Source organism: Lytechinus pictus, chromosome 5, assembly GCF_037042905.1.
Source record: "Lytechinus pictus isolate F3 Inbred chromosome 5, Lp3.0, whole genome shotgun sequence".
Lineage (NCBI taxonomy): Eukaryota > Metazoa > Echinodermata > Echinoidea > Temnopleuroida > Toxopneustidae > Lytechinus > Lytechinus pictus.
The window spans coordinates 8015604-8032483 of record NC_087249.1 but is presented as its reverse complement, the minus strand read 5'-3'; the positions used below and the strand labels follow the sequence as shown (position 1 = coordinate 8032483).

The window sequence follows — 16880 nt, the reverse complement described above, 5'->3', positions numbered from 1 at the left end:
GTCAACACTGAACAAGGCTTGAAATTGAGGGTTCACTCAAGCACGAGATGTGCACACTATGCCATCTCAGTGAAAATTCCAGGCGGTCCGGGAAAAAAATGTTGTCAAGGAAACGTTTGTGCCTCGTCTTTTATTGATTTACAATTCAAATTTTGACAGTACGGTATGAAGAAGAATTGTTTTTCAGATAAGCTAATTTTCTAATTTGTGCTTTTTGAAGTCCAATGTGCTATTTTTGCTATTTACAGAGAACATTCCCTGGTGACTTATTGTTTGTTGGCTTTAAGGTGGCTTGTCACATTTCATATAACTGTTACAGAACCAGACCTGCCAACCTCTGGGAATGAAAAACTGTATTCTGTGATTTAAAAAAATGTATTTTTCCCCAAAAAAGTGTATTTCATAATAAAATGCTTGGCGCACTTGCTCATCGCGGCGCTCAAGCTGCATGCAAGCTAAAATGCGCACTGCTCTTGCAGATGAAAAAAAAAACATTAAAACATGTGTATATCGTCACCCTGGTTTTAACAAAATGATTGAAAAAAAAACAAGTTACCTGAAATTACATTGATCTAATAACCATATTTGTGTACGTTTTATGAAATAGAGACATATAGAGATTATTTTTCTCAATAAATTACGATTTAGTAAAAAAAAAAAAAAACGTACTAAATACGGCTAAAACGTACTGGTTGGCAGGTCTGCAGAACCCGGCGGTACCATGGTATCAGAATTCGCCATGATTTCTAGAATTAATCTATTTGAAGATAAACTAGTCATAGTCCAAATGATCACCCAATGATAGTGGACAACCAAGCAGACAAAGTGCCTATTCCTATTAGACATTTTGATCACTGAAGGAGAAGATCACCCTGACAATAAGTTGAATTCAATAATGCTAGATAATCTGCGGTGGCTGGCTGATCTTTTTATATTCTTTTTCTTCAAAATGTATGTTCTTCCTGTCACTTACTTTTTTTAATGCTTATTATTACTGTTATTACCTTGCTATTGCATTGTTTTTCCCATTAATTATACCAATATATAAATATCGCGATTATGTTTGTGATTGTAAAACCAATAAAACTCAAACAAAAAGTTGTATTTAATAAAACAGAAAAATCAAGAGAAAAGTATAGGTGATGGTTTGATGAAAATACATCAAATAATAAGAGTTAAGTTTTATTTTTTGATGCCCTATGCCAGCAGCTCCCACAATATAAAGTGTAATCTAAATTCCATAAATTCATTTTTCAAATGGAACATGATGAATACATATATTTTCTTATACACAAGGGTATAACATGTGTTTGAATATATATTCACAGCACAAATAAAATTGCTTTCATTTTTTTTTATAGAAAAATGCATTAAAAAAATTTGTATCACACAACAAATGGAGGGGCTCCTCGTCTGTGACATCATAAAATTAAATCTTTCAAAATTCATAACTCTGCTATTCTTGATGGATTTGATCAAACATTCACCAACATTTAAAAAAAATCCTTTCTTTCTGCTTTTTATTAAACTTATCATTCATTAATGCTTTTATTAATCTGATCAAGGTAAACTTCTCCTTTAAACAGGCAGCCACAAAGCATATTTTAGACCAAGTGGGGATTGTACCCATTGGACCAAATGGAAGTTAGACCAAACTAGAAAGACCTCATACGTTTCACCACAGTAATATTTGATCTCGGATTGTGAATCTTAGACCAAGTGGTAATAGACTACATTACAAACTCAATCCACACAAAAAAATTAATTTTCCACCAAATACTTTTAATTACTCCATACCAAATTTTTTTAATATAGTTTTTTCCTCCAAATTTCAATTAATTTCCTACAGTAACATTCATGAGAAGATAAAGAAACAAACATTGTCATATTCACACCTGTTAGAGAAATTCCTACAAGGTCCGATTTTCATTTCTTGTTGATGCCATAAAATAGTTATCTAATAATCAAAATTAAAATAAAACAATTCTCAAAATTTACGAGAATACTTTTGATCTAGTTTTAATGAAATAAGTTAAAGTGGATTAATCAGGATAATTACGCTTTGAACCTTCTTCTAACACCTGTTCGGATACATGATTCTGTTCACAATTTCCATCCATGTATCTGTAATTGAATAATGCTTAATACCAACGACTGAAACCTCTATCTGCTTCGACACACCCTCAAGAACTTGTAAACATACAGAATAATTTTGCAAATGATTATTCTGTAAGAATACATGAAGATCAACACAAACTATACAAATATATCAAGAATACCTACACGCGTCTAATGCTAACTATGTAAATCTTGCAGTGACATTATTTCTTATATGTAATCTGTCATATCCCATCCCCCCCCCCTTTAGTTTGTTGTGCATAACTCTAATTCTAATGTAACAAAGTGATAGGATGCTACTACCTGTTAATTAGCGATATTGCCTGGTAAGAGCTAGAAGGGCATTAGTCTGTACCACGTGTATTGCATTGAACTAATGCCCCTCTGGTTCAAATGAAGCAAGGATTAAGCTATGGTACTCTGATACTGGAATGTCTACAAATATACAGTCCTTGTAAGTCCTAAACTACATGCATAATAATGTGACAATAATCGGATCGGGTCTACATGTATGTGTCATTATCATCCCTTGGCATTTTCCCCAGTATACAAAGCATGATATTATACACAATGTATCACATTATCGCTACAATTTATAGCTTAATATATACCACACTAAACTGCAAGTTGCCAATAACAAAACATGTGACAGAATTTGTACATCAATATAAATCAGTCAATTAATAGAAAACACTGAACAAGACAAGTAATGAGCTAGAAAGAGAAATAAGATTCTTTTTATAAAAAGATCTGAAGAAAAAAAGAGAAATCGTCTTTAAGATTTTAATTTACTAAGGTAAAGGAAATAAATTGCAACTAAATCATTATGCATATGCACTAAGTGCCGTGTCTTCGTAGTATACATAGTTTTTTTTGTATGTTTTTAGAGTTTTTCTTCCTCAATCACAATCTACTTTTGAAGTATTCAAAAATTATATACATACATTTACATTATGCATGATAATTGTCTTGACTTTAAGTTCTCCGAAATCTATATCTGGCAAATTATCTAACAATGAATGAAAATTGATCCATATAAAATATGTAATCACTGAATATATATCAAGTTTGGAGGTACATGTACTTCAAATTCAGAAGTGGAATTGTTGAAACTTTTTTTGTTACAAGGAAGTGTATTTATTAACATGGTTTTATATAAGAAAGCATATCTGTTTCCTTGTACAATCCATTCATGAAATGTTTATGCCATATAAATTAACTCACACCAAGCAAGGCTTGAATCCCAAATCTACTCATAGCACACACACTCACACCTAGACAAAACAGATCATGCATGATATCGATAATACGACCGACCGGGCTCACTGCAAAATGACATTTGCAACAGAAATAAAATCTGTCTATCACTGCATATTGAATACATCACGAACTTACTCACAAAGGATCAGAAAACTCTTGGAAAAAAACATTTCACATACCAGCTAAAATGACGATTGCACTCTGAGTGTATCAACCATTGGTGTCAAAACCAAGCAAACACTTGCAGTGTCAAGGTGTACTCGGATTCTTCTCTCATTAATGTCAAATGCGTGCTTTCCTGTCTGTGCACTGGGTGATTTCAAAGTACAGTGTCGGAGTTAGGTGTTAAGTGCTGTGGTCAGAGAGCTTCACCTAGCTTTAACACTGAATATGGGTTTACAAATGTGATACCAATCACATTATTACTAGCTTAACACCACGTGATGTCAATATATAGCACTAACCTCATTTCAAGTTTGGTGTTATGATTGGTGTAAAGTGTCCCAACACCCAACACCAGCTTTTGACACTGAACATATGAAATCACCCATTATATGCTGAAGTTTTAACAAAACAAATCCATTAGAATAAGTTTAGGGGTGGCTGGTGCTTTTTTACTGTTTATATCTCGGTCAATAATTTGGTCGCTGCACAGGGTCGCAAAAATCAATAACACATTTGCATTCAATTACAAAGACCATGAAAATATACAGTGATAGAACGTGCTATATACAATATCTGACTAATTACATACTGCTATATTAAGCACTGAAACATCTGCCTTTTTAGTACATACTCATGACTATTAGAATTTATGCACTGAGACAAAGAGTGTTTAACTTCTCTGGTTTCCCCATACATTGAATGAAAAGTGCTATAGATCTACATTCATAATAGCTAGCTCTGTCTTTTTTTATCATACAGTGTGACACATGTATGCATATGGCATTGGGTGCTAAAATATGGTGTTGGGTGCTAAAGTATGGTGTACATGTAAGGCCATTTTGGTGTACTACTTTATGACTTATGTCAAGTGTTATTAAAAAGCAGTTTATGGAGATATTCAGTCACGGCATGTACATGAGATGGCTTGGTGCAATAGTGTGGTGTTAAGGCTAACTGGCTTGTGTACTAAAATGACTCTTGTGTAGGGTGTTGGCGTAGGAGGGTGTTTAATCGGTCTTGTCAGCGTTCTGCTGCTCCATAGCCTTCTTGACCTGCTCGGCTGCAGCCTCAGCAGCGGCATCCTGAGCCATCTTCTGAGCTGTAATTACACATAGGAAAAAAAAGAAAGAAAAAGGAAATACATGTAAGTATGGGTGCAAGAAATGACAAAACAAATAAAATACAATAAAATAAAACAATTTCAAAAAATGAAAACATGAAAGGATTTCACGTAAAAAAAATAAAAATCTGGAAAAAAATCAGAATTTTAATCGCGAGAATATCATGCCTGTACATTACTAATCGCATTACATGTAAAATGGTTTAAGTTGCAGCACAAGTGATGTACAAATCAGAGTGTCAATGATGTCGCGCACCAACAATTTCTTTTGTATTTTATTTATATGAAATATTTCAATTTTGTAGAATTCTATGGGAGAGAAACTCTTGAATGAATTATTAAGATGTTCAAGGTGGTATCAAACCTTGCTCTCATGTTATTTCATGGGAGGAATATATTTCCAATATGGTAAATTCTCAGTAGTGTATGACGTCACATTGGTTCCCTTGTTGCATTCTGCTTTATGTTGTGCATATGGCCATTTTGTGAAAATAAGTGAAACTTTGGAATTTCTTATTTGGATGAAATTCTACCAATGTGCCCCATATGAGTGTTCTCTATTTCATATACAAAAATAACTAGTAAACAACTTATTGGAATAAGATAGGCTTACATGAAACACCTTACTGTTTCAGTTCCTGTTTCTTATCTAACAAACAGAATATACTGAATAAAGTAAAACGCAAGAATTGCTTCCTTGATCACCCCAGTCCCTCCATCGAAGGGCAATTGTTTTATACAAAAAAGGAAAAAGTTGAGGTGAAAATATTAATATTCATTGTGAGAGTTCAGCTCTTATACAGAAAACAGGCTCCCATGTTTGTTGCGTGCCAGTGCACACTGAAATAGCTTTTGCATGGAAACTTGGATATTATGCAAGATCTGCAAATGTTGACATTTACAAAAGCATCTCGAGATCAAAGCAATGGCTCACCAGGAAAAAAGCTCATGAATATACATGTATTACAGCGAGGTGTATTAAATGTCAATGACTTGTGTTTTCAGATGCCATGAATAAAATATCCAGTACTTTAATGGAGTATTACATGTATCCTGCAAAGTGCTGTCAATATCATATTGATCATAGAGATTCATAAACTAAAAATCACCTGTATGAAAAAAAAATTATTGCACAATGCCCCCCCCCCCTTTCTGAGTGGAAAAAGGCTGGTGGTGGGGGGGGGGGGGTGAAGTACATGTATAAAATCAAGGCTTGAAACGCCCCCTCCTTTCCGAGTGAAAAAAGTGGAGAGAGGGGGGGGGGGGGTAAAAAGTACAAGATCATGGCTTGAAACTAAAGGTCTTTTGGCTATTACATGTATGGGCCTACATGTAATAATTCATCCATTGGCTGCACGTTTCTGGGAATCTTCTAGTGGTATACAGTTTAACAGCTAGGGCAATCAAGAAACCTTAAAGTTGTCAGCCTTCACGATTTTAATTGAATTTAATATTTAATATCAACTCTGCTAAAAAACTTCATGATTATCAGGGTCAATCACACCCTTTTAAAGGTCAGGAAAAGTCAATTTATACAAAGTTCTTTAATCCCTGATTCCTGAATGATAATCCTATTATTATCCTAAGATTTGTTCCGTTTAAAGCCACCAATCAAATGTCATGACCATGCCAACTACATAATGTACAATGTACACACCTACATGTATGTGGGTGAAAGTTAATTAAAAAAAACTGTAGGCCTATTAATATTGAGGTCAACAGCTGCATGTACATGTACAAGAAAAAATGATGACAAAGTGATGACTCTTCAAAATCATTATTAAAAGTATCATTGAAGATCAATTTAAAAAAAATTAAGAGTATGTATTTTTATTTTTATACTTTTAGAAACTTTGATGCCTGTCATCTCTTGTACAATGTAGATTCATGTAGATGCAGTAGAATGAATTTTAAAAGACAAGAGTGTGTTTTGAATGTAGATAAAAAGTGCAACTCTGTACTACATGTATGTGTTGTAGACTTTATCCTCAATATTTATGGAACTTTGTAAAGAAATGTGCTGGTAGCTTGGTACACCAAAGAAGACTTTGAGAGAACCCATGCTAAACAAAATTTGTGGCAGTCAAAAAAAAATGTAGGGTTAGGGGATATACAGCCCTAAAATATGCTACAGTACAAAAGGATATATATGTAGAATGAACAGATATGCAATGAAAATAGCCCAAACATGAAATATCATTTTGGCCCCTGATTTGTGGGCATCACATACATGTAGTGACTGTGATATGTACATATAGCCTGTAAAATTCACAAGAAACCTTATTTAATAAGAAATGTCAAATTAATTCCCTTTAAAAATTTACAATCAAGATTGATTCTATAGGGGCATTTTCATGGTAACTGACATTACACGGCACAATGTTTTCGCACCTTTCATTGCGTGTATCTCTAAAACAACAAATTATGGGAGTTTGCTTTTGATAGAGTTAATAAAGTGAACCTTGCTGTATACTCTGATACTAAGTTTTCCTATGTAACCACATTTTTTTACGCATCAGCAAGCAAAAATGTGTCGGTAACTGACATTACGCAAAAGGACATGCAATTTCAGGGTGTTCATTAAAATTGAAATATCTGATGTCCCTGAGTAGATAGAGTAATAATTTGAATATGTAAATATACCTCCGTTACTAGGTTAAGATGTGTCAAAATATTAAACAATTTGTTTTTGTCTTTTGGGGACTATGATCATTTTTCGACAACCATGCTGGTAACTGACATTACGGTAACTGACATTACACTTAATTTGCCATAGAGATAACACATGGAAGTCAAATGTGTGGAATCATTGCATTGTATCTTCTGTGCAGGGCTTCACATGAAAGTGAGCTTGATGTGGAAGTATACCCGAGTTTTTAGGAACATTTCAATGAAAAAACTTTTTCTTTTTCTTAATTCCTTTCTTTGATTTAAACATTTTTATCATTACTTGTCGGAAACTGACAATACACATTAACATTTACCAGTGCTATATGATTTTCAAAGGCATAATTTTCTTGGTACTTATATGTAAGGCTTTTTAAAATCATAAAATTTTCATAATACTTCACATTTTTAATTATCCAAAGATAAGAAAGTATGTTTTACTTACTCGGGGGGGGGGGGGGGGGGGGGGTCATAGCAGCTACATGTTTTCCTATAGTAATTTAATATTGCATTGACTGTACACATGGATTTTTCTGACTATACACCCATAATATATTCATCAGTTTTATATTGACTTTTTAAACCTTTTCCTTCTCCAACCTCCCCCTCCCCTCAAAAAAGGCAAAATGAATAAGGGTCTCCTCCCCTAGGCTACATGTACCCCTCCCCCGAATCTCATGCAGCCATGTAGTTTTATTGATTTCTATTCTGGTCAGTGCAAGCAATGCTTGTTCATATCTGTCGGATTTCAATTCTCTTCATAATTTGTTTAATCATTTCCTTTGCTAATTTCTTTTATAAGCTGTCAACAAAAAATAAACTCCAGCTTCTAAACTGAAACTGAACTATTTGTAAATTAGAAGAAAAAAACCCACAGTTTTAGTAGATCAGAAATGTCAAACATTGATCAGAAATGTCAAATTTCACTTTTCATCTATACTTGTAAACCAAAAACAAAATTGTATCACACATCCACACTACTAACAGGTATAAAAACCAGGAATTTACTTTTAGCGAGGCAATGCTAAAAAAAATCCTAGAAACTAAAAAAGAGACCCTGGAAATCCCCTTCATCACAATGTTAAGCTTAAAAAATGTTGCAGATTTAGGCAATAGGTTGGGAAAAGTACCCCCTACCCCCCCCCCCCCTTCCCGAAAAACAATAAAAAAATTGTCTGATACAAACATAGGTACTTGGTAAGTGCATGTACAAAACAATTTCATAGTAATTTTTTTTTGCACGATGGGAATGCAACTTCCTTCACAATTTCATATAGTATTCCATGTGAACTATACCTTTTAAAAGTCAATAGCAAGATCCTTCTGGTGTGACTTTTAAAGTGAAAGACTTAAAGGAAAATGAAACTCTTGGAGCAAGTTAGCTTTTGTGAAAGCAGTAAAATCAAAGAATAAGATCAACAAAAGTTTGAGTAAAATAGGACTAGCAATAGAAGAGTTATGAGCATTTGAATGTCGAGATCACTAATGCTATGGAGATCCTCCAATTGGCAATGCGACCAAGATCTATGATGTCACAGATGAACAACTCTCCCCTTTTGAACACTGAAAATATACCCCAAAACATCTCTTTTTGCTCATTCTAATCATATGACAAACGATTCATCAATGATATAATGTTGTGAAACCTCTGTACTTGTCCTCTCATAAAGAGAACACCTCACCTTGTGATAGACTCTATAAAAGTGAGAATATAATTGAAATAAGTACTAAAGTAATGAGGGAGTTGTACGTTTGTGACATCACAGATCTTGGTCGCATTGCCAATTGGAGGATCTACATGGCATTAGTGATCTCAATATTCAAATGCTCATAACTTTCTTATTATTCATTCAATCTTCCTCAAACTTTGAACAATATGTTTCTTTGGTTTTTCTCTTTGATATGGATTCAGCTGGTTTCAAGGGTTTCATTCTCCTTTAAATAACAAGTATATAATATTTCTTCACCATAAAATTGACCACATATTTGCATTTCAATATTGGTAACCAACGTTTTATCATGGTAACTGACATTACATCTCGGTAACTGACATTACATTTTCCACTTGGTAACTGACATTACATATATTTAATGGTACCCTATGGCTTCATTGTTAATTGGTAATCTTTAATTTTGGTGTAGAAGGGAGGGGTGTTACCTAGAGAGGAAATCTACCAAGTTTCATATAATATATCCTCTTTTCCAGGAAATGAGAAAAAAAAGTTCATGTTTTCGGTAACTGACATTACATACCATATCACATACTTCATCAATGTTTTTTTATCAGATGAATGAATTACTGGTGTTTCTTTCTGTGGGATTTTAAAAAGTGTTATAATAGCAAGCTAAATCACAGGCGAAAACATCATGATCAAACCTGTTCTTTAAAAATCTGTCAAAACAAAATATGTATCAATATACTATTTTCAACACTAATTTGTATCCATACTTTGGCAGCCATTTTGAAATAAAAAATGGCTGCCAGAGTCAGAAAAAAAATTTGTCTCTAAAACTTCAGGTCTTGTTTTATTAAAAAACATAAAGCATTTGACATGAATATCAACTTGATTTTTTTGCCTCTGTGTCCATCTGTGGTGAAAATGCCCATAGATAAAATTTGACACAAAAATGAATGAAAAAGGCTCAATTGTATTTGTAACAAAATGCAATTCAAAATGCCTTGTAAGTAAACCTGGAGGTGTTTCACAAAGATTTAAGTATGACTTAAGTTGCACTTAAATGCTGTCGTGTACACGATATGAAATGCACAATCTTATTGGTCAATACGCAGTAGTGCGTGGCCTCTTGGCATGTTATGACCAATGCGGTCATGCCTTTTATAACGCATGCAACTAGGCTTGTAAGTGCGACTGTCATACTTGATTTGTGAAACACCCCCCTGATGATATGTAAAGAGATAAGCAATGCACCTTACTGCATGCCTCATTTTGGACCGATTCTCAAATTGAATAATTCCACACCCTCCACCCACATTAGTGCAAACATATCGTCTCTAAAATCACTTTGGACTTTGCCTCATTTGACTACACAGTTCATGTAGCTTTAATATAAAATCCTCTCTGATATATTACATGGTATACCCATTTTATACGGCGTACATGTAAAACGGCATTGTCATTTTAAATGTGCACTACATGTAGATAAAAGCCAAGCACGTGGGCTGGCATATTTTTTTATCCCGATATGAAAATACATGTACTGCTCCAGACATCAAGACCAACAGTTCGTTTTAGACCTTTTAACTGAAAAATCACCCAAAATCCCTTTCCGGACCACTATTCTTTAATACTGTCATGCAACTTTCAAAGCTAATATATTTTTCTCTTTTATTCTTTAAGCTACATGTATTATTAGGAAACAGAATTTTTGCTTTCATTCGACATGTTGTGTGGTAATTACATGAACAACTTTATACTATAATAAACCAATCATACATGTAGTTTGATAGAGTATGGAAAGGTGACAGACTTGGAATAAACTTACCAGCATAATCCTAAATGATTTACAAGTTGTACTGGTGTGCATGTAAACCACAATTTCACTTATCATTATTGGCAAATATTCCCCATACACTGTAATTTAATTACGCACTCAAGGTGTATTATGGTTATTTTCATTCCATGGCTGAATCAGTTTTTATATGGAAAATAATCAACTATCAACCTCATTTAAAGCCAAAGTCATATCTTACATGTATGTATTCTAAATGTAAACAATTTTATAGTTGTATAAATTTTCAAAAAATGTCAATTTTGTTGGTGGTACCTGTATCTTCGATCATATTTTCAGGGAGAACTAAAGACAATTTTTTTTAATAAGTACCCAAACACCCCTCGATCCCATTCCCCTTCACTAATCCTTATTAAAATGAAATTATTTTCATTAATCAAATTAAAATTGACCAAGATGTATTTCAGGGCTTTAATATGATAGGGGAAAAGGGTGGAACAAATAATGTAAACATATACATGTAGGGTACAGAGTACCCTATATGTACATGTTGTACATTCTTGACACATTCATGTGCAATGGATGATTTTGCATTCTTCTCAAAATGACATTGTCGAATGCCATGCACGCAGTCATTCTGTGTACTTAGGATAACCAACAATAATTCTAATTTTAATTTATGTTTCAGAAACCTCTTTTCACATCACTGTTTGTTTTCTTTTTTTACTTGTGTCACTTCAATTATATAACTATTATGTTTTAATAAGTTTTATGCCCATTTTTTATTTTTAAGTTTCTGCTGAAAACTCCAAATCAACCACAGAAATGCTGTGGCCTTCGATAAGTAGGTGTATTTATTTCAAAGCATGTCAGGCAGACAAAGTACCTCAAAAGTAGTTTCAGCCTACCAGCATGTTTTTGAGATTTCACTGCAATTTGCCATCAAATTTCAGAGTGCGGCTTCATACGTCGACATGATTTACATTTTACATGTTGCATGTGCAGAGTAGGCCTTGATGGATCTATTTGTTCACTCCATGCATGCATGAATCATTCACATGGAAAAAATGCAAATGAGTGCTTTATTAATTGATAAAGGTGCAAACTACTGGATCAAGGGCTTGAGAAAATGCAATTTAATCTTGCATAATCTCCAATGAGCAATGCGGTACAGTCCCATGTCGAATGATCAGAAGATACATGCATGGTTTAATCTCACGTAGTCGAATGAGATCTGTGCAGAAAACCATATCGTCATAACCCATTCATCAGTGCAGTATTTAAGGTTCTATATTTGCCTACCTTCGCTCAAACCCTTGAACGCTGGGGAAGTCACACAACAATACAGCATAACATTATCATTATTAGGATTAATATACATTCATAATTAGGATGATTACTTTGTACTGTAGCATTCGTGCATGCACCACCCATGCATGCAAATGGGTTGTACAGTGAAGCAAACAGGAAATATGCCTCAAATCTGCTTTCCAAATTAACATAATTTGCATAACAAACATTGTTTTTCAGAAAAAATATATTTCCATTGCATTAAAGTGAGATTCTTCCTCTACATGTGTGTACAAACAAACTTTTGCTTGAAAAAGTGAGGAGTAAAAAAAAAATCCCCAATGTATAAACAGCACATATGCTATTTTATATTTTGTGTCATCCAGCTTTCATTTTTAGATTTCACATCTTACAAGCAATCTTGCCTGCAATGAACGGGTTCCACAGAGAGCAAATTCATGAAATCCTGAATCCTATAAAACTTTCATAAATGGTCCAATGGGGCTACTCTTGGATTCACATTAAAACGGGTAATTTCTCACAATTTCTGGAAGCAAAACTTTCTTATCCTTACCCGTGCAGCACATTGATTACAGGACGTTAATACAAATCAATAATCTAAGCTACAACTTTTTTGTTAGGACCTATCTGTTTGATTAATTGTTTGGATACTGTAGCTAAAGCAAGGCAATGAAATGGCATTTCAACACCAAGGTCCCGACTTATAGAGATGCCATTGATCCGATTGACCTCAACTGTCTGGAAATCCATCAATGTCATAATTTTTCTTAAAGGAAATTTGCACAATGTTCTTTGTAAACAAAGAGGAGCTTGCACTGAATTTCAAGTAAACCACGAATGTATGAATATACATCGTATCTAGAAGATATCATGAATAAACATGCATTTTAGATGTTGACGTTGCTTGCTTTCCGTAGTTGTGGTTGATTGGATCAATCCGAACTCTTTGTATGACGGGGGCCATGTCTTACCTTCACTCAACGTGGAGCTGGCGATATCTGTAACCTTGTCAAGCGAGTCCTCGATCTCAGCCTGGTGCTTCAGGATGAAAGGTTTGATGAAGCGGTGGTACAGGAACTGAGAGCCGTTGCTTGAGATGGGAGCCATACACCAACCAAGGAAGGCCATCTAGGTGAGTGAATGAATGGAAGGAGACATTTAGTAAACCATCAGACCTACATACATACATAGCATGGTAAAACACACAACTCATTAAGAATGCAGGTGACTTGGAGGTTCAAATCCCAGCCATGGTGTAATTTTCTTCAGCAAGACGTTGATCCAAATTGTGCTGTACTCAACCTAGGTGAGGTAAATGGGTATCGGCAGCAGGTTCTCCTCGCAGTAACTCTCCCAGGTACTGGGGGTGGGGGAGGGTTGGTCACTTAAATACTTAAATATGTGCCATGGACGAGAACCCCATTTTCAACCTAAATTTCCATGTCCAGAGCATTACCAATTTAGAAAGCCATGGAATTCCCAATTTTTTCCATTCCGGAGACCATCAAAATTTGTGGTTCTTCGTTCCAGTGTGCGCCCTTTATGAACTGCTCAGCGGCTAGCTCAATTGGCGCCATTTGCTATAGTTAAAATTGATCTATAAATTGTAAATTTGCAAATACATTTCTTGCAATACCCCAGCTTTGCTTCATATTGTGAAAACTATTACCTTTGCCAGATAGTAGAAGGGGAACCACGAGAGGAACATGTCTGAGAAGAATTCGACCAGGCTGAATGCACTGTATACGACCCAGTATGTCAACCATTGTGTATCGTCGTCTTTCTGTGTGCTCTCAATGGCCTTCACACTGCACAGGAGAAAATCAAGATATTGGAAAGGAAATCATCAATAATGTAGAAAAAAACCCATTTAATTTGGCTTATTTATTAATATATGTTTACTATATAGTTTAACAGATTTTTATACGATTCCTATGGCACAGGAGAAAATCAAAATGTCAGATAAAATAATTAATAATGTAGAAAGACATATTTTGAAACATATGACTCTACTAATAAGTTGAATATCTTGGGATCACATAGATCTGCTAGCATTGGGTAAAATTAAATGTTTTTTTTTAAAGAAATGTTTTGCATATTCTGGTATCTACACTGTACATGTATTTAGGCAATTAAATGACTTAGACGCCGTTCTCATTACAACTCGTTTAGTGGAAACTAAACAAACGTGTAATGGGATATGGGAACGCTCGACGTGGACTTGGAAGCGATCTTCCAAACCAGTTTGGAAAACCACCTCCCAATTTTGGTTCATAAGACCCCTTTGCCTCGCTTTAAGTGTGGACACAACTGTTCTCACAGAAGCGATCTTGGGCGGGCTACTCCCAACAGCATGTGTCGAATGCCTACGCTGCATTTTCAAACTTCCCATGAACGTTGAGAGCGTTTCCATAGCAACAAGATCACTTTCTGTGAAATGGTTCCGAAAACCACTTCACAGATGATCAGATAGGAATGCTAGCAAAGCAATCTTCCAATCAGTTTATAGAAGCGAAAACTAGTTTTAGAAAATTAGATGAGAACAGAATTTATGGAAGGTCAAAATAAATATGCAGGGCAGATATTGTATAAATTTGCTACCAACTTTTTTGAAAAGATGAAGTTTGACCAATTATTACATAATTCTTTATATGGCACCAATACGAATGACCTCTACTCTCTAGACAGACCTGCCTATTTGCCTAATCCATCCTTCCCAGAACAGACTACAAAGACCTAGAATCAATAGAAGTTCATTAGAGCATTCACAGAGACCCAGACAGTCTGAATTCACACCCAGTCTGTGCACACTGCATTTTACCTTGAATATACTTCTTTAGACCTACAGGTACTGAGGTACATGTTATCTGTGTCTCATTTTATGATACTAGTAGACGTATCACTTGTGAATTACAGCTAGATCAGAGATGGCGTACAGTCCATTGTAGGCCTACATGAAGGCCTGCATACATGTACATACATATAGAATATCTTCCAGCATAGGGCAGAGTATTTTAATTCATTTTTTTACTTCAACTTCCATAGCTTTATTTCTGACAGTGAAACCTCCCTGAAATAAAAAAAAATGTTCATTTTGACACATCATGCTTCATTTTAATATAAAGCCAGTATGTACACAGAAGTCGGCCTACAGTACAAACTGGCCAAAAGTAGATCTCATATAAACAGTATCATACTGTGTATGTACTGCACTATCATCTATTCCCAGGTCAGTGTTGGAGCTACATGTAAGAGCCTAGATGACCTTGCCTCAGGTATCCAGCGTTACTAATCATCACAATCCACCAGCTCAAATATACACCTTTAATGAGCTCAGTGCTGAATCATCTATTACATGAATACATGTAGATCGGTCCTATACTTCAGGCACTTCATATATTACACATGAATATAGCTCTCATAATGTTAGAATTATTCACCTAATGATTATGTTAATAACTGACAATTAGACCAAAAAAATGCTTAAAAAAACAATAATGAACAGAATCATTGTAACTCTCTCTCTATTACTAACAAAGACCCCCCCCCCTCTTAAAAAAAACAAAAAACTCAGGTATTTCAAAGATCTTTGCAGCTCTCAATATTGAATTATTGAAAATTTCTCTCCCCATGGATGCAGAAGAAATAAGATGAAAATAACTACCACTCATCCTGACCTCATTCATATTCATTTTTGTTTTTCAAAATATCATTATATTGCACCATTCAATTTTCCTGTTGTTGACATTTGTTCAAGATATAAATTCAGTTTTTAATGGTAAACTGTAGAAGCCACTAAGATTAGCATAGAATGACAATCATAAAAGTTATGGTTTGGGGGTTAAAATCAGGCAAGTTTAATAATCATTCCAAAAAATTCAATTTTTACTGTTCTGTGCACTTTTGTGCAAACTACATCTGCCTACATGTAGCATACATGTATGCCAATTTACAGGCCTGTACATGTACATGTATGGAAGAGATAACTTCATTTAAGGACGTTCCACAGTTAAAGTGAAATCCATGTCATTTTCACCAAACTTTGCACATAGATACTTTAGAACCTTAATATTCGAAATATGCAAAAATTAACATAGGTCCATGTGCTTGATTTTTTGCAATAGAGCTTCAAAGTTCACCCAAATTGATGTTCTTAAGAATTGCGCATTCAAAAGAATTTGGCATTTTTAGACCGCCCAAGATTACTACAATGAGTTTAAACCTCCATTACTCATTCAAAATACATGAAAAAGTCATCAAATTTCGCAAGAGAGTTAATAATTGTATCGTTAGAATGGAGAATCTCTTAATAGTGCTATTTGCTTGTAATTTTAAGTTTAACAGCACTGTCAGTTCTTAAAAATGGCGTAAAAGATAACAAAATCCCAATCTGAAAAATGTAAAATTTCAGTAACAAACTACAAACGTACAATAAATGCTGCACTTTATTCAAAATCCATGTCATTTTCACCAAAATTTGCAGAGTTGTAGAGGAAGGTATACCTAAGAGGTAGAAACATTAAAAAATAGGGGTTCATGTGCTTGTTTTTAAACTATCAGCATTTTTATTAGAGCAAATGTGCTTTTTAAAACACCAAAAATGGGCCGAATGCTTAGTATCTATGTGAAGAAAAAATCAAAACCACTCTACCATTCATTCATACTCGGGCTAATATTCGTGATTCTTGGCAGCACTGCAGAGTAAAGTATTTTGAAATTGTAGAGAATATTTTTTTGAATGGTCCATAGAATAATTCAATTTTTTAGC

At 34.5% G+C, this 16880-nt stretch overlaps 1 protein-coding gene across 4 annotated transcripts in view; it reads right to left on the bottom strand.

Annotated features, from left to right (window-relative positions):
* Positions 1-1761: 1761 nt before the first annotated feature.
* LOC129262483 (receptor expression-enhancing protein 5-like) overlaps positions 1762-16880 on the bottom strand; it is a 31216-nt gene continuing 16097 nt past the window's right edge. For 2 of the 4 annotated variants that reach the window (XR_010293610.1, XR_010293611.1), the window contains exons 3-6: positions 13782-13920; positions 13084-13240; positions 2589-4642; positions 1762-2339 (exon numbers count right to left, since the gene is read on the bottom strand). Coding sequence is in view for 2 of the 4 variants with exons in the window: in XM_064099749.1 (XP_063955819.1) it covers positions 4551-4642; positions 13084-13240; positions 13782-13920 (388 nt within the window). In the remaining 2 variants the exon portion in view is untranslated. Of the gene's footprint in view, positions 4643-13083; positions 13241-13781; positions 13921-16880 lie in introns of all 4 variants that reach the window. The other 2 variants (XM_064099749.1, XM_064099750.1) reach the window with 1 other exon arrangement.